We start from the raw sequence: 25,697 nt of genomic DNA, 5'->3' as shown, positions 1-25,697 counted from the left end.
GTCTGACCTCATTATGAAGACTCATCAGCAAACTTCTCCTCTCATACCCCTTCCTGCCAGCTGCGGTGGTGGGCATAGAGCTGAGAACCACCTGTGCCAGCTACATTTCTCCAAAGAAAACATAAAAATAGCCAAGAGGCACATGAAAAGATGCTCAACACTGCTAATTATTAGAGAAATGCAAATCAAAACTACAATGAGGTATCACCTCACACCAGTCAGAATGGCCATCATCAAAAAATCTACAAACAGGGCTTCCCTGGTGGCGCAGTGGTTGAGAGTCTGCCTGCCCATGCAGGGGATGCGGGTTCGAGCCCTGGTCTGGGAAGATCCCGCGTGCTGCGGAGCGGCTGGGCCCGTGGGCCACAATTGCTGAGCCTGCGCGTCTGGAGCCTGTGCTCCGCAACAGGAGAGGCCGCGATGGTGAGGGGCCAGCGCACCGCGATGAAGAGTGGCCCCCACTTGCCGCAACTGGAGAAAGCCCTTGCACAGAAACGAAGACCCAACACAGCCATAAATAAATAAATAAAACAAAACAAAACAAAACAAAACAAACAAAAAAAAAAGTAAAAAAACACATGTAAAAAAAAAATCTACAAACAAATGCGGGAGAGGGTGTGGAGAAAAAGGAACCGTCATACACTGTTGGTGGGAATGTAAATTGATACAGCTACTATGGAGAACAGTATGGAGGTTCCTTAAAAAACTAAAACTAGAGCTACCATATGACCCAATTCCACTACTGGGCATATACCATGAGAAAACCATAATTTGAGAAGATACATGCACCCTAATGTTCACTGCAGCACTGTTCACAATAGCCAGCTCATGGAAGCAACCTAAATATCCATCGACAGAGGAATGGATAAAGAAGATGGAATATTACTCAGCCATAAAAAAGAACAAAATAATGCCATTTGCAGCAACATGGATGGACCTAGAGATTGTCATACTGAGTAAAGTAAGCCAGACAAAGACAAATATCATATGATATTGCTTATATGTGGAATCTAAAAAAATGGTAGAAATGAACTTATTTACAAAACAGAAATAGACTCACAGATGTAAAAACCTAACTTATGGTTAGTTTTTTAGGGAGGGATAAATTGGGAGATTGGGATTGTCATATACACACTATTATATAGAAAATAGATAACTAATAAGGACCTACTGTATAGCACAGGGAACTCTACTCAGTATTCTGTGATGACCTATATGGGAAAAGAATCTAAAAAAGAGTGGATATACGTATATGTATAACTGATTAACTTTGCTGTATACCTGGAACTAACACAACATTGTAAATCAACTATACTCCAATAAAAATTTTTTTTAAAAAAGGGAAACTGAGGAACAGACCCATCTGGAACCTGCCCCAGGCCACCCAGTTTGGGAGTGCTGGAGCTGAGATTTGAAGCCAGGCCTATCTAACAGTAGAAGCCTTTGCCCTCAGTCACTATGCTAACCCTCCTTTTGAGGTTTACCAATCTCCTCATTTGGATTCTGGATGAAAGAGCAGTGACAGGTCAGGAGCAATCCTGGGATGATGCTCAGGACGTCACCTGGAGAAGAATGCACAGCACTGGGGCTTCCCTGGTGGCGCAGTGGTTGAGAGTCTGCCTGCCAATGCAGGGGACACGGGTTCGAGCCCTGGTCTGGGAAGATCCCACATGCCACAGAGCAACTGGGCCTGTGAGCCACAGTTACTGAGCCTGCGCATCTGGAGCCTGTGCTCTGCAACAGGAGAGGCCGCGATAATGAGAGGCCCGCGCACCACGATGAAGAGTGGCCCCCGCTTGCCACAACTAGAGAAAGCCCTCGCACAGAAACGAAGACCCAACACAGCCATAAAAATAAATAAAAAATAAATTAAAAAAAAAAAAAGATGCACAGCACTGTGTGTGTTTACTTATGTTGTACTTCCTTTGCTGGCCCACAAGCCATTCTTCTTTCTCTGACTCTATGGAGGGAGAAGTGATGGAGATGTACACCCAGAGCAGGTGCTAAGAGAAGGGAGAGAAAAGGAATAGTCTTGAACCCAAGGAATCCTTCATTCTGACCACCTGGTTTTATTTCCAACAACTGGGGTCTTTATACTGGAGAAGAAAAGACAGATGACACTGTTGATAGTTTCAAATAATGGAAGTGCTGTTGGCCAGAAAAGGCGGTTCTAAATGGGAGAAATAAGTATGGGGAGTGGAAGTTAAAGGAGTGTATGTAAGGATGTCATAAGGAAAATTAAAACAAAAATTTCTAATACTCAATGCCATTAAGTGAGAGAAGGCGCTTTCCTGGGAGGAGCAGGACTGCCTTATTGGAGACACTGAAAGAACCACCTGGATGACCCATCTGTGGTCAGGTGGGAGGGGAGAGCAATGTCCTCCAGGGTCTATGCCTACATCAAGAGTCTACAGTCTTATCCTTTCTTCTCTATTTGGAATGAGAAAAAATTTTGAAGATAACTGTACCTCCCTCAGCTGAAGATGTCATGTTTTCCTTGGGTCTGAAGTGGACTTGCTTTATAAAAATGAAATAAAACATGTTTAAGCTGATCTCCAGGAGCTAGTTACTGAAGGAGTGGGCAGGTGAGTATGTAGGTATATTTGAACACACCAGTGGATCAATGTCTTACCTGAGTCACATCAGAATATTCTGGGAGATATCTCCAGAGACAGTCTACAGTGTACTTTATTCCCTCCTAATGAAAACAAGTACAAAAATGCCCTGTACTGTTTCTCTTTCTGCACTGGGGCAGGAATAGTGCTAAAACCTGTTGCAGGTTTGTGGGCTATATTTTCCATCCTGTCTCTGATTAGAATCCAGCAGCCTTTTCATGGGCATATACTTATTCCTTATCAACGCTCTGAACACTCTGCCTTGCCTGTGTTTTATACTCATTATAGCTTCCCCTGAAACCCAAGCCATCTCAGTAGCTTCACTAAAGTCATGTGATAACACTGGTTAAAAAAAGGTAAAGATCAGAGGTGAGTCTCAGAGACAGCAGCCCAAGGTCGGGCCCCTGTGCCAATGCCAGTGTTGTTGGCCAAGATGGTTTTATTCCTGGCAAACCAGTCCCGAGTATCTCTGACTAATGGTGAGGGTTTCACTGCTCTCCAATAACCCCCAAGTGTTGAAGGAAAAGGAAGCTCGCCTGATAGCTGTGATCCCCCAAAGTGCAGCTATTGAAAGGAAGCAAGTGCTAAAGAAGGATCCTCCAGAGGCATACTACACAATGTCTTTATTTCCTCCTGATGAAACCCAGGCCAACACCCTTCTTTATCCTGGATACACATTTTCTTGGGTGTCCAAACCAAACCTAACCACCACCTGCTAAAATTTAATGCTCTTTGATCACTGGAAGGGACAGAGGAGAGAAAACAAAGTGTGCTACTTAGAGTTTTTAAGTGTGTTCCTTAGAGTTTTTCCAACTTAAAACAAAAAGCTCTTCTGACCCGCAGACGTCGGTTAGCAAACCTCTACCTAGAAAAGATTTCCATGCTCATTTTACAAAACCTGACATCTTTATGCTCCTGTCTGAGATATGAAGATTAAAGAGTCATGTGGTATTAATACTTCATTAAAAAATAAAATCCTTCACACTACTAGCCACAGATAAAATGTAAGTTTCCTAAGAATAGAGGTCCTAAACAATCTGAAATGGGGGAAGGAAGTTGAGAATAGTAACTTTAACAAAATGATAAAGAATGCCAAAAATGAAGCCTCTAGGAAGATCAGTATTTTTCTGTGTTCTGCCAACACTAGCCTGGCCTATCTGTGAATAAATGGTCCATTTCTGAAGGTGTTAGTTTCAGTAAGAAGCCTGAAGCTCCATTTCCTCATATGGGAACTCCAGTCCCGGCAAAGGGCAAGGGCTGCCAGGCTTCACGTTAACCATCCTCTTTTTAAAGGACCTTTTAGTAACTTACTTTTGGATTTTCCCCGTTAACACTCTGAAAAATTGGCTCTAATGATGGAGAGCTGGAGCCTCTGCATGACCCTGGTCCCAGTTTTCCCTCCACTTCCTCAGCCTCCTCCTGCCTGGCCACCTTTGGCTGCTGCCTTGAGCATTCCAATCTTTGCCAGGAGGGGAGTAGGAAATGCAGAGGATCAAGCTCAGTGCCGCTCTGGTCAATTGCCTGGTAACAGATGTGAGACACACTCAGGGCTAAAAGAGGATCCCAAAATTACTTGTGGTTCCTTCTCTGTACACAGAGGCAAACGAGACTCCTGCAGACAATGCACAGAGGATGAAATCTGATAGGTGTGATGACAGATAAGCCCACGTGCAAACACACAGTTTAATTTCTGTAAAGCTTAGGAGCGAAAGCATGCTATAATCTCCTTCTGAGGCCAAGTTTACAATGCCTCCCGAACTGACAAAGGTGACCCAGGAGAATGCACCAAACTCCTTTCAGCACTTATTTAACCTGGCCACCTGTGTGAGCCCGGAGAAAAGGGCGTTGACCTCACCCAAGTCAGCACTGGCGCCTTGTGATCTCTCACCGGAGATGATTTAGCACAAAGGAATGCTCACCTCAGAGACAGAGGGCATCACCTTCCTAAGCTCTGGGGACTCACGAGGACTCCCTCAAGTCTTTCTGGAGCTGATGAGGCCAAAGCTCAGCACAACCGCAGAAGCTCTAAGCAAACTATACATTTTCGTCTGTGTCATGATTATTCACATTTTGGGATAATTCAGTGCCAGTTTAGGAAACTCGGTAACGTGGTGGCCAACAGAAAACGTGTATTTATACCAAAAGCAAGTAAAAAAAAAAAAAATTAAAAAATCACCTTTAAGGTCAGCAATCTAGAAAGTCTAGGTCTGTTTTTCACACAAGAGTGTGTATCTTTCTTTATCTTTCCTGTGCTACCTTCTGTGGATGTTGCCAGTTTTTATAACCTGTTCTCTGAGAGGGGAGGGGAGGATGGTTTTGCTTTTGGAACATGCACGTGTGAGCATTTAACACACACACACACCTTCACAGCGAAGATGAGACGTGAGAGACAAAAGAGCAAGCAAGAAAAATAGTCTTCCGCTGTACATTTTGGGGTGAATACTATGGTTATTTTCAGTTGTCAAGATCATTGGTTAATGACTTAGGAATTTTTTTCAAGTAGAAAACTGGGCTAAAAACTGTGTGCTCCACCTCCCCTCCTCCCGCCGACTCTGTGCTCCGTGGGGAGTGTTCTCACACGCAAGTTCTCAGCTCTCTATCCATGCTTATGTGAAATTTGGGAGGACTTTTGAGTTTTTGGTGTATGGCTACCCAATCTTGGGGGTGGGGGTAAAGATGATGATGGGAAGGGTGAGGGGAGGAAAGTAATACTGGGTTAGGAGTTACACTGGGTAAGATGTTGGTACCCATCCTGTTCAACCCCTCACTCTCCTTGAACGACAGACAAGAACACCCCTCACCCCGAATTCAGGGGACTCACTGACGTTATCATACCATACGAAGCCCCCAGGTCTTGAACATCTATGACTCTCTAGTGTTATATAAATGGGTATCCAAACAGCTTCTACAGACATGGAATAATAATAATAACTTCTATTTAAAAAGTTAAGAAGGTATTCAGAAAGCATTTCCTTCTGAAGGGAAAAAACAAAAGGGCAAATAAAATATCCAGCAGACACCAATTCCAGGAACAGTGCTGACCTTACGTTCCAAAGAAAGGATCATCAGGAAATCTCAGGAAGCCAAGTAGAGATGACCCACCATGCTGATTCGGTGGTGAGAACGGATGTGAAGGGCTGGCTCGGGGATCTTGGCCTTCCTGCCTCTCTGGTGGGGAAGGATCGCACACAGAGGCAAGGGCAGCAGCTATGGGCAGAGCTCACCAATGGGTGCTTTCTCCTTCTCTGTTTATTTGTTAAAAATCTTTCTTTGGGGTGCACTCAGGTACTCAACTTGGGGGTTGGGGAGTGGGGAGAGGTAAATTAGGAGTTTGGGATTAACAGATACACACTACTGTATATAAAATAGAAAAATAACAGGACCTACTGTATAGCACAAGGAATTATAGTCAATATCTTGTAATAACCTATAATGGAAAAGAATCTGAAAAAGGATATATATATATTATATATATATATATAATATATATATATATAACTGAATCACTTTGCTGTACACCTGAAACTAACATAACATTGTAAATCAACTACAATTTTAAAAAGGTGTAAGAAAAAAAATGCTTAATTGGAAAAAAAAAAAAAAAAGGCTCCTGGGAAAACAAATACAACTCTCTCCAAAATAAAAAGCTAACTCAGCCTCATGTACAATTAAGCGCTTAATAATCTTGATGATATTGGTGGATTGTTCAAAGGGAGGATGAAGATAATGACACCTCTCAACATGCTGTAAAATTACTACTCATAACTTAACAATACTAATAACTTACTCCAGTGTTGTGCATACCACTTTGAAAATGCTTTCATGGGTGCTACCTCATTTGAAGTGGGTACCGCAGGTGTTATCATCATTGTGTTACAGAGGTAAAGACTGGAAAGCAGTGGCAGGAGTAGAATGAGGTCTTGTGATCCTCAGACCAGTGTGTGCTCCTTCCATTCTACTGTGTGAGGTTGGTTCACCTCTCAGCCTCAGCTTCACCTACCAACCAGGGAGTTACACAAAGTGTTTTTAAAGATCCTCCATCTCTGAAATTCTGTGTTTATGTTTCTAATAGTCACCAAGCTCCATGACAAATGATTACAATCCAAAACAGCATGCACGACTTCCTGACAGATTTTTGGGACTATGTAAGACACTACCCAGTGGAGTCAACATTAGGAACTTTTTTTTTTTTAATTGAAATATTCTTGATTTACAATGTTATAGCAGTTTCAGGTATACAACATAGTGATTCAAAATTTTTATAGATTATTCTCCATTTATAGTTATTATAAAATATTGGCTATATTCCCTGTGTTGTATAATATATTCTTGTAGCTTACTTATTTTATACATAGTAGTTTATACCTCTTAATCCTCTACCCCTGTCTTGCCCCCTTCCCTCTCCCCACAGGTAACCACTAGTTTGTTCTCTATATCCGAGTCTGTTTCTTTTTTGTTATATTCACTAGTTTGTTTTATTTTTTAGATTCCACATATAAGTGATATCATACAATATTTGTCTTTCTCTAACTTATTTCCCTAAGCATGATACCCTCCAGGTTCATAACATTAGGAACTCTTGAAGTCACCAAGCTCCCAGAATCATAGGTGGTCACAAAATCCTTGGAAAAGGAAGTCTATATTTTTAAAGAAAGCAGTGTACCTTACCTTGATCTGGAATTACACAACAAAATGAAACTTGTTCAGGGTCCTTAAAAACATTTCAACTTACCTACCTCCTAACAGATACTTCCCCAAGCCCTCGGTTTGCTGGCCAAGGACCATTTGCTCCTGAACCTGGCTAGCACTACTCAAAAGTTATTGCAAGCATCAGTTTCTGGGGAAATCACACTGTAAAACCACTGGCCTATTTCACCACAAGTAAAACTAGCAGATGAGCTGCAGATTGAGATGTTTACACAACCTGAAGTCATTCCTTCCTGACCTCCTCACTGAATCCTCTTCCACTGTCACCCTTTCAATACTGGTGTCCCCAGGCTTTGTCCTCCTTTTACTCTTCACCCTCTCCCCCAGTCCATGCCTTCTCCCCTGTTCTCACTACCACGCTACAGTGGTCATCTCCTACCTCTCTCCTGAGCTCCAGACCTATGTGACCAAATGCAAGGAACAGACCACTTTCTGAATATCTCCCCAGCCCCTCGGAGGTCCCATTTCCTAAACTCATCTTTCCCAGCCCCTACCCTGCACCTAACACACCAACGGCGGAACTGGTGACTGCAGCTCTTTGAACACGCAGGCTGCCTTTCCCCTCCGAGGCTTTGCACAAGTTATTTCCTCTGTCTAGAGTACCCTTCTCCCCCTTGTCAACCCTACTGAACCCTTATTTGTTCCTCAACACCCAGCCTACATGCCGCCTCCTCTGCCTTGTCCTTATGTCACTTCCCTGTGCTTGACCCCAGAGAGAGTTTTGATCATTCCTCCTCGGCAGCCAGCTAAGTATCCGTTTACGTGTCCTCATTCCTACTAGGCTGTGAGCAACAGAAGAGGCCGTGTCTTTTCATCTTTGCTTCCCAGCACTTAGCGCAGGCCAAGCCAAGGGAAGGCATCTGACAAGTATTTGCCAAATGGAACCAGACAGGGATCCTAATTCCCTAACATATCAGTTTCTCCTTCTACGGTCACAGGCTCATCTGGGGTCAAAAGAGAAAGATTCAAATGCACAATCTTTAAATAACACTGTTATCATAAATGTTATATCTTACTTTATGGAAAGCTAAATAGGTGGCAGATTCTTGCTCTGTGGGTATTAAGTACACAGGACCCTGGTAGCTTCCTCCAGTGGCTCATGCTTCTAGGACAAGTGGAAAGAATCACATCAGGGAGTAATCTGGGTGCTAAAATGTGGGGCTCTAAGGGTACAGGACACTTATTAATGAGACGTAGAAGAAAAATGGGGAAAGGCCAGGTGTAGCTAGCTTAGAACCCAGGACTGGGAGTCAGGAAAAGCTGGATTCTGATCCCAGGGTTTTTTCCTTACTGTGGTGTAATATACAGAACATAATATTTACCTTCTTAACCATTTTTAAGTGTACAGCTCAGTGGGATTAAGTCTATTCACATTGTTGTACAACCATCACCACCATCCACCTACAGAACTTCTTTCATCTTCCCAAACTGAAATTCCACATCCCTTAAACCCTAGCTCTCCACCCACCCAGGCCGCCAGCCCTTGGCAACCACCATTTTGCTTTTGTCTCTATGAATGACTATTCTAGGTACCTCCTGTTAGTGGAATCATACATTTGTCCCTTTGTATTTGGCTTATTTCATTAAGCATAATTCATTCAAGGTTCATCCAGGTTATAACGTGCATCAGAATTTCCTTCCTTTGTAAGGCTGACTAATAATCCATTGTATGCCTATAACACAGTTTGTTTATCCATTCGTCTATTGCTGGACACTTGGGTTACTTCCACCTTTTAGATATTGTGAATAATGCTATGAACATTGATGTACAAATATGTTCGAGCCCCTGCTTTCAATTCTTTGGGATATACAACGAGAAATGGAATTGCTAGGTCATATGGTACTTCTATGTTTAATTTTCTGAGGAACTGCCTGCTATATTACTTTCCGCAGTGCCTGCATCATTTTACATTCCCATGAGAGTTGCTCAAGGGTTCTAATTTATTTGTTTGTTTTAAGTAATGTGCTGAATGGCCTTTGGTGAGTCACAATTTCTCTGGACCTCAGTTTCCTCATCTATTAAATGAAGGAATTTTAATGGATAATCTCTTAGGTTTCTTCTAGCAATTAAAAAAAACTGTATTGGTCTAATTGAATCAAGTTGCAATTACAGCCAGAAAGCAGTTTAAATGGTTTCCTAATACAATAAATAGAGTCATAATTTTTCAGAGAAAAGGGCACAGGATCTAAAAATACACCCAGGACTTCCCTGGTGGCACAGCACTTAAGAGTCCGCCTGCCAATGCAGGGGACACGGGTTCGAGCCCTGGTCTGGGAAGATCCCACATGCCACGGAGCGACTAAGCCCGTGCGCCACAACTACTGAGCCTGAGCTCTAGAGCCGGTGAGCCTCAACTACCGAAGCCCACATGCCTAGAGCCCGTGCTCCACAACAAGAGAAGCCACCGCAATGAGAAGCCCGTGCACTGCAACTAAGAGTAGCCCCCGCTCACCGCAACTAGAGAAAGCCCGCGCGCAGCAACGAAGACACAACGCAGCCAATAAATAAATAAATAAATAAATAAATAAATAAATAAATAAATAAATAAAATGATAATAATAATAATAATAAAAATGCACCCAGCTCTCACTGATGACAGTGGTGGCTGCTTCCTGAGCACCTACTCTGTGCTCAGCGCTGTTCCAACTATCCTCCACGCATTATCTCAGACCCTGAGGGTACAGTTGTGGAAACCGAGGCGTGGCAAAATTGCGCCATCTTCCCGAGGTCCCACAGCCAGCAGGTGGAAGAGCCAATATCTGCCCTCGGACAGCGCTGCTCTGGAGGCAGGATCCTCACCACCACGCCCTGACGCTTCCCTCCTGGGTGCTTCGCCCCAAGTCTTGAGTGCTCTTCATTGTTTTCTTTCTTTTCTTTGATCACACTTCTGTTTAAGTGTCTCAGTCCTCTGCCAAGAACAGCTGCATTTCCTCAGCTACAGCATTGAAGCTTTTTATTTTTAGGCCTGGAGGCTGAAATGTACAAAACTGTCTCAGAAATCCTCTCGGTGAATGTTTTTTTAGTAATTTCCTCTGACACCTTTTCCAGTGTTTTCCAGAAAGTCACTTTTAAAGTACACTCCTTGAAGGAGGAAGAAACAGAATGCTTACTGTGTTCCTGTGTGGTTTACAATTATGAATTCACTGAATCTGGACAGCAACCCTATGACATGGATTTTATTACCTCGATTTTATAGGATTTTATGAGCAAGGATACGGAGATCCAGAGAGGTGTGTTAGCTCATGAAGGTCACTCAGCCAGAATGTAACAGAGCTGGGAGATAAGACCGCCACAGGGTGAAACCCAAGCTCCCTCCTACAGGGAGACTCCCAGCAGAACACAGAGAGCCACTTAGGAAAATCAGTGCTCGGCCAGTGACACACCACGACCCGCTGAGCTGCTAGCATTAGAAAGGGGCCAAAATAAAGGGAAGTGAAGAGGTTCACAGCTTCCCAGAAGGAAGGAGAGGGAACAACTCAGTCTGCACTGAAGAGTAGGTTCTCTTTAGGCACCAAAGGCTCTGTTTTCTCCCAGAACAAAGATTGTGGAGGGAGGATATTCCTGGATAACATATATTCTACTTACCAAAAATATTTCTATATACATCAAAGATATAGTTTAAAGTAATTGGGGGAGGGATAAATTAGGAGCTTGGGATTAACATACACACACTACTACATATAAAATAGATAAACAACAAGAACCTACTGGATAGCACAGGGAACTCTACTCAGTACCCTGTAATAACCTATATGGGAAAAGAATCTGAAAAAGAATGAATACATGTATATATATAACTGAATTACTTTGCTGTACACCTGAAACTAACACAACATTTTAAATCAACTATACTCCAATAAAAGTAAAAAAAAAAAAAGTAATTGGATGTATCTGGTTAAGAAGAAACCATCTTAATATTTCCATATGATCTTAACATTGCTTAGTGCCTGTTCTAGGTTTTACAGGGATTGAGTTAAAAGGGGTGAAATCTAGGTTCCAGATTTAGTCGGGAAGAATTCTCTTAAGAGGATTCTAAATGCCAGAAAGAGGTTGAGGACTCCTAAAAACTGGAAATAAAAAAATTGAGAGAAGCAGACGTGGGTTAATGTTCAACTCAAACAATGATGTGGTCTCTAAAGAGTTCTACTGGACCTACATTCAAAAGGTATGAAGTGTTTATCAGAGAAAGACTGAACTGGATTGTTAATCCCTAAATAGAGAACTTTAAAGTTTCCTGAGGCACAGACTGACTTTTATTTCCTACCCTCCATGGTACCTAGCACAGCAACTTTTATACACCAAGGCCAACAATGCATATTTCTTTACGGCTTGAACTAGCATTTTCAGTTGAATTATAAGCTCTGGGGTCCTTCTTTTAAATATTAAAAAAGTTAACTCAGCTATGGTAATTGGACTAAATGTGTGAATCATGAGAAACCATTAGTATTATGACGGTGGTTGTTCCAGGCCACAGGGGATTAGCATGCCTTGGGAGTCGCAAGGACCCAGACTCTAGATGACAGAACTGGGAGAGCAATAATGCAAAGTAAGCCCAACTCTGCAGCACAGTTTTGTTGTGTTATCATAGATTAGGTCATCAAATGTAGCTGGGGCCAGCTGAGGTGAGTATCTTTCCCTTCCAGAAGTTAAGAAACTTCAAGGCATAAATCTACAAAGACAAGCCCTTCTCCCTGATTTTTTTATTAAAAAAATTATAAAAGCCACATTCTTGGTTTCCTTAGTCTACATTTTCTACTAAATATACAAATAAAATTTTCTTATGAAAAGAGGCTAGATAGAAGACATTTGGTAGACTCCAAAAGTACTTCACTTCTATTTCTTTTTTTTTTTTTTTTGGCCATGCCACACTGCTTGTGGGATCCCAGTTCCCCAACCAGGGATTGAACCCCGGGCCGTCGGCAGTGAAAGCACAAGTCCTACCCACTGGACTGCCAGGGAATTCCCCACTTTTATTTTCTATATGAAATTAATGCTTCCTCAATATCAGGAGAGCATTTGCACCTGAACTTGAGAATTGAGTTATGAATTATGATTCACTTTGGCAATATCTGCCTGAGAAGGATTTCTGTGATCATTTCTCTTTCAGTAGAGAATTCTCAGGGACAATCATGCCATCAGCCCCAGGACACAGTGATCTGTATACAAAATGTCCTTAAAATGACACTAATTATATGACTGGAGATTTCTTTTTTTTTTTTTTAAGATTTTTAATTTTTTGATGTGGACCATTTTTAAACCATTCAATAAGACTTCACTGAATTTGTTACAATGTTGCTTCTGTTTTATGCTTTGGGTTTTTGGCCATGAGGCATGTGGGATCTTAGCTCCCTGACGAGGGATCAAACATACACCCCCTGCATTGGAAGGTGAAGTCTTAACCACTGGACCACCAGGGAAGTCCCTACGACTGGCAATTTCTAAAGAGAGACAAGTCTTTCACCAGCATGGCTAATATTTCCCAAATTTAGTTTTTTTTGTCTCAAATCACTGGAAAGGATATGATTTGAGCAAAGTAATTCTTATCCCATATATACTATCCAGGAGAGAATGGATTGTTCTGATTTTTCCCTATTTGAAGAATATTCATCTTTATTCCTCCTATGCATTTAGTAGGAAATAATACATGATTTTCTAATACAGAACTGACCCAAATTATATGTTATTCTCTCATTTCATGTTACTTTCTTATTTTCAACATAAAGCATCAAATCCACTTTCTTCCACACTGGAAAATAAGGCTTCCAGCACAATGCCTTAAATGCACGAATGAAAGACTTTTTCAATGTGATATTCTACACTGCACCTGAATCCTTGGCCTGGCACCTGACTTGCACAAGGATAACATGGAAGCAAATGAGATCTTGCACAACTTTGGAAAACCTCTCTTCTCCTCTCCCAGCACTACGGGAAAGGCCCCTTCATCCTTCGATGTTGCCGACAGAAACACAATCCGTATCGAAACAACCGGGAGTGCTGTTCACATGACCCAACGGCGTTATGTGTCCTGACTGGATGAAGTGGAAGCATCACTTCACCTACACTGAAGCCACAAGTGCTAGAAATACTTGATATAAGGCAGACAATGCTATCAACTGCTCATGCATTGGCTCCAAAATAACTATTGCCTAAGAGAAAACAAACAGCCTGAGAAAACCCTGCTTCTTTGATTCTACAGATTAAAACACAGATTTCAGTTAGAGCTGGTAGCTTACTGGTAGGTGGTATTAAAAAAAAAAAACAAACAAACCCAAAGCCCAAGAAGCACACTCAGCAAGCTGGTCTGCAATAGTTCAAAAGCTGGCTGAGTGCACCAAACTTACAGATTTCAGGATCCCTGTGGCATCTTCATGCAGCCATGTAGGGTAGACCACTTCGTCGTTCAGTATGGCTTCAAAGAGGTCATCTTCGTTCTCTGCCTCAAAGGGCGCGTGGCCACAGAGCATCTCGTAGAGCAGCACGCCCATTGCCCACCAATCCACTGCGGGCCCGTAGAGCATCTCCTGGAGGATCTGTGCAGAGGGGTAATGTGAGAAGAACTTCGTGCATCTGATGAACAAATGCATCAGTAATGACTAAGGCAAATGATGGATTAGGAGATGAAGTAAAACAAGGGAGTTTCCTGCGTTGGCATACATGTTTCATTCCATCTCTAGAGAGTGGTCTGTTTTCCCTGGGGTCAATTCAGAGGCCTTGTCATCCAGGTGATCAAACATCTATGGCCTGCTTAGGCCAACGTAATAGTATATGCAGATCCAAACCAGAAAGGGTTTTGGAACTATATCTGTGGACTCACTCACTCCTATGGGAAAGATTCAAGAGCTTGTCTTTATTTCTGCTAAATGGGGCTGGGATCAAACCACTGAGTAGAGGCAAAGAAAAAAATTAAATAGCTGTGCCTGGAACGTACTTTGTCCTCATTCAGGGCTAAACCCTAAAGCAACTGCAAAGTTTACAACACTCTTTTTGACTCAAATTTGTATTGGGAGGAACCAAGGACATTCTCAGCCATCATTCACCCAATGAGCCACAAAGGAGTCTGGAGGCGTCAACTTTCAATGCCGCCCACCAAGCTGCAGCACATAAATGCAGCCTGTGTGGCTCTTCTGACGGGGCTGCTAGAGAGCCTGGATTTCCAAAGCTGCTCAAGCAGCGAGCACACTCACCTCTGGGGCAATGTAGTCGGGTGTGCCGCAGAAGGTGGCCGTGGTGACCCCGTTACAGATCCCCTCCTTGCACATCCCAAAGTCTGCCAGTTTACAGTGACCCTCGTGGTCCAAAAGCACGTTGTCCAGTTTCAGATCTCTGCAAGAAACAAACAGCAGCATGTGATGGGGCAGCCGGGCCCCAAACCGTCCACCTGGCTGAGCTGGGTCACGGGATGGGAGATCACGCAGCCGGGAGAGCTTTCTGCATGCACCCTTCAAAGGGAACACGCTTCTTTGTGTTATCTGGAGAACAAATTTAGATCTGCTCTTGACATCTGCCTCATGGTTCCTAGACGATGGTTCCATCTGAATGGGCTAACCACATATCAAAACACAGGCTGCCCATTAGAAACTGAGAATGTGACTTCCAGGCTTCCCACTTACCTTAAGCCCATGAGACATCCACCCACCCGCCCCCTGTTCTCTGGCATCTATCTCTGCCCACTGGACTTCACTCGGTGAACATTCCGGAGCAAGTGGCCACTGTGTGGCACAGACTGTGATAGGCGTCAAGAGTACAGACGATCCTTCTTCCTAAGGAACTCACAGTATAATGGGGAGACAGATATTTGCTAGACTGTAAGCTCCATGGAGGAGGGACCAGGTGGGTTTGGTTCACCACTGTGCCTGGCATAGTGCACTCAATAAATATTTGTTCAAAATATATACATATAGATGTGTGTGTACAGAGATACATACACATGCATACACACACACACACACACACACACACACACACGGGGGAGGGAGGAGAGGAGAATGAGAAGGGGGTTGGGGAGGGAGACAGAACCAACTGTTGTACAATACAAGTGGCACAAAGGAAGTATGAACCAAGGGCTGTGAGAGAAACACAAGAAGGAACAATTAATTCCTTCTAGTGGGAGGAGAGAGGGACATTTCCACAGGAGAAACAGAAATTGAGCTGGGTCTTAAAACATGAGTCAGGGTCTTCCAGACAGGGAAGGGGTGTGAGAAGGTCGCTGTGGGCAGGTGGGCAGGGCTATCGCATGGAGCAGGTGCAGAGGTGTGATGTGCAGGTGGGCTCAGGAACCCCAGGTGGTGTAGTAAGGATGGAGAGGGGGCTCGCATGGGAACACGGGGGCCATCAAAATGCCAGGGCTAGAAGGCAAAGTTAGGTCCAAACTGTGAAGTGTCCTGAATGCCACACTAAGGAATTCTGATATTTAGATATTAGGCAAAAGTGACCCACTGAAGCTTTCTAATTAAGATTTCCAGCTGATGAGAAAAGATCAGCTAGAGGCAGCTGAAACAGTCCAGGGAAGAGATGACCTGAACTAGGACAGTGACAGATGGAATGGAAACTAGGGGGTCAGTCAGCCAGTGCTTTGGTGAAAACACAATTAGTATTAAGGCTCGATGACCATTTAGAGGGAGATGAGGAGAAGCAGCAAAATTGATGACCCCTGGGTTTCTGTCTTAGATTTAGTGGGTCAGTGGGGACGTTAATAACCAGGGAAAAGCAAAACAGGGTAAGAAGAGGGTTTGTTTAGGTGTACCCCAGATACACAGAAGCCTCAGATATTATGGTGAGCACAGGACAAAAAGGCACTTACCATCCCTCCCCCAACCCCTAGGAGCAGAATCCACTTAAGGGAAGTGCATTTCCAGCAGCAGAACTCTCTGGTAAAAGGCCTCAATGGAGGCAGGAACATGGGTTGGATGCTAATAAAACTGTCTGCAAATGAAAGGCAGTGCCCCCTGAACACCCCCTCCCTAACACAGGCCTTTGGCACCACCTCTCCCATCGCCATGCATATCCGGGCATCATTACAGAGGGAGGTCTGGCACCATGGCAAACTGGGAAAGAGTCCTACACACCGACACCATTGCCAGCCTCTAAGCTCAGCCTCGGGAGAGCTCCAGAGAAGCAGCTTCGCCTATGGGGCGACACCTTTATGCTTTGCTTTTTGAAGGAATGACGTGCTCAGAGGCAACCACGCAGGCTTATCAGTGAGGAGAGGCTGCCCAGCCAGAAGGTGATGCTAGGTGCCTACCCTGCCCTGGAGGTTTGCAGTCGCCTGCCAGGTGGGAGGCTGCCACGGCCGCGGCCTCCTGGGGCTGTGCTGTTAGGAGTGCTGGTGGGCCCTCACTGGGCATCTTCAGAGCGGGGGCCGCTGACTGCTGTTCTGGAGCTTCAAGTCCCCATTGGGCTGTGTCGAGGCACTCATAGCTCTGTTCTCCCATCCCCGCTCTGACAATAAAGGTCTGTTGGGCTGCTTGGCCCGAGGGAAAAGGCTGGTCTCTGTCCAGCCCAGAATCACGCTGTGGCTCAGAGGAAGCAGGTGATGACAGAACTGGCGAGACTGGTTTCCACGCTGGGCCCTGTGAGTTGGTCCAGCTGGACTATGCAGGTCTTACAGACAGTGGTCACTGGAAGACACCCAGGAATGGAAACCAAGTCCTGTCTTCCAGGAATCCCCGATAAGCGAGGTGAAAGCAGCAGAGCTTTCTCAGACCAGCCTCCTCTCCGCGCTTGGGCTCCAGGCATCTCCCCGGTGTCAGGCAAAGATGTGCTGGGTACTTGTGCAGCCAACGCAGGAAAGCAAGTCTCCTCTGCCTCTAACCCAAACCTGGCCTCCGGCCTCCATCCTCCAGTCGGGCTCCCGCCCCTTTCCCTGAGCAGAATCCCACTTCCCTCACAAGCAATGTTTTCAGTGGGCTGTGGTCTGTGGAAACTGTATCCTCCTCCACTGACCCCTCGACACACACACCCAGCATGAGCAAGATTTGTTTAGCCAACATGAAGGCGGAATCCCAAAAGCACAGGTTGGGGGTGAGGATGATACTGGTCACGGCCACTGCCAAGAGCACGGTCCCAGGCAGTTGTTCTTCCAGAAGTGGTTTCAGACCCGAGGCCCTATTAGCGCCTGGTTGTCTGGCTCCTCTGGGGACTGATGCAAACATTGTAATTGCTAACCTCGGCCAGCCACCTCTAGTCTGTGGCTTCAGGAGAGACCAAGGCCGTGGGGGACCCGAGCCTGGGGGCTGGCTTTATCAGCACCGTGTTCCAGCCCAGCGGTCCAGGCTTGTGTGGTCCGGCTCCCAGAGCGCTCTGACTCTCTCACATTGCCAAACAGGGCGACTGCATTTCTGAATTCTCCTGAAGCCGTTATGCCTGATAAGGGCTCGGAAAGGATCTCCTTGGGTAGCAGAAACAAGTGCTAACAGAAACCCACAACGGTCTAAAGAGCTGACCTGAGATTGCTCAAGAGAGTTTGTCACTAACGACCCAGGTAAAGAGGTTTGATTGTTTACTGCTCGGCAGCTGTCACAGGTAGCAGGAATTGTTCGGGGAGAGAAAAGTGCTTTGTCATCAGTTTTCTAAGCTGCCCGTCACAATGCCCTCTGCACGCAGAAGTCTTGGAACACAGCCCCGATACTCAGGACACAGAACCGAACAGCACTGGGGATGAGACTCAGCCTGGTCATAGGATGCCCCAGGACACAGAGGCAGGTTATATACCTCAGTCCTGACTTTGTCGTCTCATTTTAGGCATTCTCAGAACTGGACCAGCCCTGAGGGAAATGCCATTGCTCGTTTCACACCAGATGCTACCTAATAGGACAAAACTCTCAAATTGGGATCCTAAGGGGGTTCGATTAAGAGCATAACTTAATCCCAGGCTATCAGTTCTGCCCTCAGCCCAAATATCTCAAACCTCCACTGTGGGGTCTGTTCTGATGTCCCCAGCTAGTCAACTCTGCCCCTGGAGCACCCAGTTCAGAGCTCTACGACAGCCCACCTTTCACTGCACTCCAGAAGACTCTGTCTATGTATCTGTCTCCCCACTTGGCTGGGGCTGAACCTCATTCCTCCCTAGCCTCAGCTCAGGCCTGGCAGAAGATGCTGACCAAAGAGATAAACAGAAGAATGTCAGATGGATAACAGTGAGTTGTGCTGGTCAGTTCAGAGCCTGTTTTATTTTTAGGGGAAGGAAGGAAGTTCCATAAACTTTACTGGGACTTTTGTTCCAAAGTAATTAAACCTATAAAAATCCATGTGCTTTACCCCTTAGAGAGAGATTCCAGGGGAAAAGAAGAGCCCTGAAATATAAGTTCAAATTCTTTGCTTTAGTGAAGCTGGAGAAAAGAAACTGCTTTAGGAGGCGCAATCATAAAGCAGAGAGGACCCAAGCATAATCCTTTCCCCTGGTTTACACGCAGATGGAAGAGGGTTTTCAAACAGATGCAAAGGTTACAGAACCATTTATGGCCACGGTCAGCTTCCGCTCTAAGGGTAAATAGATATCTTCACTTAAACAACAACAACAACAGCAAAGCACAAAAGTCACCCTCTGACTCCTGAATTGAATATGAAATATGCAGAGGTCCGTTTTTGGCTTTGGAGTTCTTCAGCCTCCTCTGCCCACATGTAACTCAGCAGCCAAAGTTAACAAGGCTACACAATGAAGACTACAAGTTCGTACAGGACAGAGGCTCAGAACCTAAACCGCTGAGGGCTCATCATGCATTAGCTTATTGAGCACTTGTATTTAATAGCTATACCTTTGTTCTGCAAGCACGGAAGGGTAGAAAGAGTTATTTTATCCTCCCTGATGGTCTGAAGGGTACATTGTTCTTGCTGGGTAATCAGGGTTACTTAAAATGCCCACAGTGGTTTCAGAGAAGAGTCTCAAGTGGTTGACGACAAAGGAAATTCAGAAATTGTATTTATTTTGTTTCCACCATGAGCTATTCTGAGAGTCATAAAACATAATGACAAGAGACTTACTGCTTAGATCACTAGAATCAGTTACTCTTCCAAAAGAAATAAAGGACAGTGAGTTGAGAGCTGGCTCCCGAGAACAAGAATGCATCTAAGAGGCTATTCAGTAGCTATTTTTAATGTATTTAAAATTTTTTTTATCTTGGAAAACTTCAAACTTATACAAAAGTATAGTGAATAACATAACGACTCCCGTAGTGATCTCACAGCAAAAGCCGCTATCAATGCCCAATCGTGTTTCAGCTGTGCATTTTCTCCCTTCTTGACCCACCTTTTCCAGATCTGGAAGCAAATCCAAAACATGAAATCATCTCATCTATCCATACGTTAATATCGAAATCTAAATGACAACAATTTTTTAATGAAGTGCAACTTTGCTATTAGTTTTCCTAAAATATACAGTCAATATACTATTGTTAAGTATATTGCTTTTTGTCTGTTTGCTCATTTGGGGGTGTGTGTGTGTGTCCAGAGAACCTGAAAAAACCTTCTGTGGATGATGATGATGATATAATAATAACAACAACAATCAGTGTCATTAGCAGCTAACATACATCGAATTTTCACTAAATGCTAAGTGCTTTATCCATATTCTTATTTTACCTTCAAAACAACCCTATGAAGTAGGCTCTACACCAACATCATTTAGTGAGCCAGGGATAAAGTCAGGATTTGAACTCAGTTCTGCTCACCTCCCTCCAAGGCCTGGGCTCCAAACCCACTACAATAGGCACACTCTCTTCCATGCAGTGCTACTGTGTCACTGGCTAATCCTCCTAGTAGACTGCTTCCTGAGAGGACTACATCAATTGAGAAACAAGAACCATCTGAAAATCAACAAATATCCTGAGACTGAATTATGTCCAAAGGCCATTTTTGTGCACATTGTTAAATGCATAATCAAAATTCTGGAAAAATAATTTTTTTGCTTTGGTTCTTAGCTTTTGCATGGAGGAGTTGATTGGATTTCACACAATCCTTGAAGGTACAGGAGTAAGGGAATGCATAGCAAATCCCTCTCTAGTTGTCAAATATTGAGAAGATAACTTGCTGCCCTCTTCTAAGGAAGAGAGGCTGGCATGTGGGCAAGAGTTAAGAGGTGGCATTTGCCAAGAGAGTGAATTTGGATTATGATCTTAGTTTCAAAACAAAACCATTTAGGGCTGGCTTGGGTTTTGAATATGTGGGTTTATATGAACTTGACATTTTTTCAAAGCAAGACGGACTGTATTAAATTGGTAAAAGAATTTTGAAAAGTCACTGAAATAGCAAAAGCCTAAAATTTGGTTTTGTCACAAGTTAGATATAGTAATGCCATTCATGTCACCTCAGAGAAGACATTCAGACATTCATCCACCCAACAAATCTTTGGGTGCCATCTGTAAGCCAGGCAATATGCAAGGGGCTCAGAATATTGAAGGGGGCAGGAAATGGCAGGAGCCTGATATACCAGGGTCCAGGGAGGATTTCAGTCTTTAGCCGAAGAGGAAAAAGAAACCACTGAAAGGTCTTACACAGGAGAAGGATAGCATTAATCTGATTTCACAACAAGCCTCCAGCCACAGGAAGGATAATAGGTCAGAGGGGATGAGAAAGAACATGAAGAGACCAGCTGGGAAGCTACTGAAGTATTCAGAAAAGAACTGACGGTGGCCTGGATCAGGGTGGGGCAGTAAGGTAAAGAGAACTAGATCGATGGAGAACTACTAGGGGAAAAAAAACAATGGGATTTAGTAATGCAAAGATGTAGAAGGTAAAAGGAAAGAAGGTATGAGCATGTTGTGGCTCAAAGAATTTATTTTGGAAATACTGAGGTATTTTTTAGACATCTGAGTGGAGATGTTTAATGGGCAGCTGAATATACATGGCTAGAACTCAGATGAAAGGCCAGGCAAAGGATAGAAATTTGCAAGTCATTAGCTGGGTGTGGATGAGTTCACCTGGGGAGGGAGAATGGAATAAAAAGGAGAGGGCTTGGTACTAAGCTTTGGGAAGTGTATCCTGAGGATAACATCCCTGGTCTTTTTCACACTGAGACCACAAACACTAGAGAGAAACTATAGTCAGAGTGGGTAGCATAGCTGAGTGCCGGGAAGCAGGGATCCAACTCTTTTGCTTCCAGTGGAGCATATGTAGTCCTGTTAAGATTTAAAAGGATTAGAAAACATTACCCTTTTACATTCAAAACCATCTTATGGATTCTTTCTAGGTTAAACTGTCAACCTCTGCTACATGAAGTGATGATTTGGAGAGTGTAAACTTAAGTCTTATTTTACAAAGATGTTTGTTGCTGTACTGTACATAACAGCAAATTTTGGAAGCAAGCTAATTTATTTATTAATAGGGGAACAGCTAAATAAATTATGGTATATCCATGACAGAATTTTATGAAAGCTATTAAAATCGGATGAAGGGCAAAAAATGCAGGGAAATGTTTATGACAGAATTTTTGTCTTTTGAGAGTTATTTCTTTTGGGATTATACAAGTACTATTTTCATTACCTAAAATGTGGTCATTCCTGAAGAAATTATGGCGAAAATGACGGGTTCATAGTCATCCAATCTTTTCTTCTTAATGCTACACTGCCATAGATCATGAATTAACTTGCTTTTCTCACTTAATGAATTTTGGACACATTTCTATATCCTGTAGATCTGCCTCATTCTTTGTAATGGTTACAAAAAATTCCATTATAAAGATGTTTCATAATTTAACTAGTCCCCTCTCTATGAACATTTAGATTGTTTCTAATTGTTTGCATGTTCAAACAATGGAGTAATGAACATTATTTGCACTCTTGTAGGAGGGTTAAATTTTTAAAAGTGGAAATGCTGTGTCAAAGGGTATAAATATTTAAAATTTAAATAGATGTTGAGCAACGGCCCTCCAAAAAGCTGGCATCGATTTATACTCCCACCAATAGCGTACGAGAGCATCCATTTAGCTTCCTTATTCAGGTTAGATGTAATCATCCTTGTATCCTTGCCAATTTGCTAGGGGAAAATGATCTCATTGCTTTAACTTCATTTCTTGATAATTGAGATTAATCTTTAAAAAATATATATGGTTAATGGCCATTTATATTTCTTCTGTTGCCTATTCACAAGTTTTACCTATTTTAAAATTTGAGTTATTTTTTTGGATTATTTTTTAGAGGCTCATTATACATTACGGATAGAAGTAATTTGTTATATGCGTTGCAAATATTATTGTTCAGCTTGTTTTTGTTTTGTTTATGGTACTTTCATATTTTTATATAGTCAAATCTATCAATCTTTTTATAGCTGCTGGGTTTCACCACTTATTTACAGACTGATACAATTCTAAATAAAAAAGCAGAACACGAAATTGTATTTTCAATATTCTCTTATGTTACAATTGTTGGAGTGGGGGACAGAGGGAAGAAAGAAAGACAGGAGGGAAAAGGGAGAGGTGGGAAAAGCTAAAAGAAAAAGATTACAAGTTTATTTCTAGGTGATATGTTTATGAATGATTTTTCTTTTTTTGTATTTTCTAAATTTTATAGGAATTACGTATTACTTTGATAACCAGCAAAAAGTCATAAAATATGTATTTACATATTTTGGCTTTAATCCTTTTCTTTGGTCTCTCTACTGTTTAAGGCTGTAATTCCCAAGGAAGATGTGGAGGGAAAGTGATCTACTGGTAGGAATAGAAAGGATTTATTCTGGAACCCAGGCCGTAAGGGAATGTTGAAAAAAATCACCTTACTTGCTTAGGGAATGTGAACATTTGTAGACTCAGAATTCTGACCTGTTGTCATAAGCTCATTTTTTTAACCACTGAAATTACCAATGCTTGTGGATAGCATTGGTATTTTCAATAGCCCTACGACATGTCCCTGTAGTCTTAACCAACTTAAGTACGAAAATGAGGCCCTTGCTAAAAGAAGCAACGTTCCCAATTATTAAATGAGGTCCCCATGCCATTTGTCCTCATGAAGTGACAATCCATCTGGTGTTTGTGAGGCTGATCTATTGCAACATCAGCTTAAGAACAAACACATGAAGCATGAACATTCATCATTATGAAGGTAAATGCGAAATAACTTACTTTCTGGTACATGAAAGTCAATAAAACAATTTCCAACCCAGGAAGTGTTAGAGGCTCCTTTGTGGCTCTTTTCCCCCTACCTTTTCATATTTCTTCCCAACGGCGATTTGAGATGGGAAATGATTACAAAAATGACTCCGTGGCGAGTCTGGCTATTTTACTCCCTTTAAAACGGGGCCAGGGACTCACAAACTAACCCCCACAGACCAGGTGCTGCGCTCCATCCAGCGTTGGTGTTTGGTGCACTTGATATGCAGGCCGCCTGTTTCCACCTTCACCCCTGTGTACACACTGACCAACTTAACTTGAGCAAAGGGACTGAGAGATTGCCCCTTGCCTTGTCTTATGGTAGGAAAAATAAGTGCAAAGAAAACATTCGTTGACTCTCTGGACAAATGCAAGAGGCAGTGAGTCTGGCTAATGTCCACACTGCAGATCACACACCTCCTTAGGACCGTCTAATGAGCCATCAAACCTGCAGTTGAGCCTTCGATATATATTTTTTCCTTCCACAACCCCCCCACTCCCAGGAGGGTTGAAATTCCCTGGCTGAAGCGGCACAAATTTATTTAGCACTCCTTACAATACTCTTATTTTATAGTTGCCAAGAAAACCTCTCTCACCGGCACTTCTTGCCAAAATGCTTCCTACGTGATACCTGGCAGCATTCGGTGAGAGAGCCGGAGGCAGGGTGGAGGGCTTCAGACAAAGACGCCAAGGAGATGATAGCCCCTTGGTGGTCAGGGAACTCCTGGCCATTGGGCCTAGCTCCGACCACACAGAAAAGATGCTGGGCCCAACGGCATACCTGGACTTGATGGTCCAGGGGCACAAAGTGATCAACAGGCTGAATCCTGCTTTAACTCCGCAGGCCCCCCGACTGCAGAGAGCCGAGCGCAGCTGATCCACGGAAAACTACCTGCCAGGGCAGCGTGGCTTCCCAACCACAGAAATCCAACAAGGAAATGGAGGTTCTCATCTGGCAAGACCACAAATAGCATCGGCGAGTCACAGGGATGCTGAGAGCCTGCAAGCTGGGGTCACGGTAGCCGGGGAGGAGACCCTCGCTGGCTGGCCGTCCGCAGGGCACGTGCATGAAGATGAAGGATGGAAAGATTTCCAATAAGGAGGAAGCAGAGCATGGCTCCCTCCTAAGCAGAAAGATTTTAATGACAATCAGGGCAGCTGTGGAGGAGGGGGGCGGTGGGCAGGGGCAGACAGATCCTACCAGGTTTATGCTGGACACACGGTGCCAATACCAACAAACGGGTTCACAGAGTGAAACTCTGTTAACGTTACTGGGCACACAGCACTAGGGAAATGCTAGCCATGGTTTCTGGAGACAATGGAGACAGTGTAAGGGACAATGAGACATCTTAACTTGTCTAGCTGAGGCTGGTTCCCTCTAAGGAAACCCAGGGCTCTTCTGACTAATGAGACTAGATCCTGTCACTGGGGCTGGTTCCCTGAAGCCAGTCCACTGAGAAGAAACAGTAATGTCCCTCCTCTGCCAGGGTTACAGCTTGGGGCAAACAAGCAGCAAAAGCTGGTGCAGCCATTTGCTGAAGGAACACGCAGCCTTGCAGACCACGTGAAGGGGGACGTGGGTACTGCTGGGAGGGGGTGAGGAGGAATGTTTTATGACAGGAAGGAGTAGAGTTTATAGCCCCAACCCCAGGAAGGGATATGCAGGCTGCTTTTGGCAAATGGCTAAACACAAATCTTTGCCAGCATTAGTAATACCTTATGCAATAGCAATTTCAGAGGGGAGGGGCGGGGAAGGGAGGGGCGGGAAGAGCAGGGGAGGGGTGGGGAGGGAGGGAGCCCTCGGATGACCTGAACAGGAACTTTTGGCCACATCAACAGGTCTCATCTGGTTACCTGCTCTTCCCATCCGAGCAGAAACCTGAGCCATCTAAACGGAAGTCTCTGAAAAAACCCAAGGACATCTATTCAGAACCACTCCCAGGCCCGCAGAGTTGAACAGGAACCTCACATCTTAGTTCTGGGTTATAGTCAGTAGTGCTTTGTTTTCTAATTATGTTTTGCATAAAAAGTCTTGCTTTCCCCAATCAGATTACAAACTCCAAGGGTAGGCCTGGAATATTCCACAGGTCATTCCCAGACTACTGATCACAGGCTGGACTCAGGACAGCAACACACATCTGAGTTCCTTTCCAAGAAGGAACTTTACTGATTTCCTCCTAACGCTGCGCATGTCAGAGAAAATGTGCAAAGCATCACATTTTCCCCTAAGATATTCCCTTTGGGAGAAGTCACTGCTACTTCCTGAACACCTACCTAGTCTGTTCCCAGTACTTGGTCT

The 25,697-nt window shown here is 43.8% G+C and overlaps 1 protein-coding gene across 1 annotated transcript in view; it reads right to left on the bottom strand.

Moving 5' to 3' along the window:
- Window positions 1–25,697, bottom strand: part of PRKCH (protein kinase C eta) — a 221,985-nt gene that overhangs the window by 8,714 nt on the left and 187,574 nt on the right. Inside the window, exons 11-12 of the mRNA XM_007192957.3 lie at window positions 14,508–14,646; window positions 13,665–13,853 (exon numbers count right to left, since the gene is read on the bottom strand). Coding sequence (XP_007193019.2) covers window positions 13,665–13,853; window positions 14,508–14,646 — 328 coding nt within the window. The remainder of the gene's footprint in view (window positions 1–13,664; window positions 13,854–14,507; window positions 14,647–25,697) is intronic.

This window comes from Balaenoptera acutorostrata, chromosome 3 (assembly GCF_949987535.1).
Source record: "Balaenoptera acutorostrata chromosome 3, mBalAcu1.1, whole genome shotgun sequence".
Lineage (NCBI taxonomy): Eukaryota > Metazoa > Chordata > Mammalia > Artiodactyla > Balaenopteridae > Balaenoptera > Balaenoptera acutorostrata.
The sequence above is the reverse complement of the archived record's forward strand: the minus strand, read 5'-3'. Positions and strand labels throughout refer to the sequence as shown.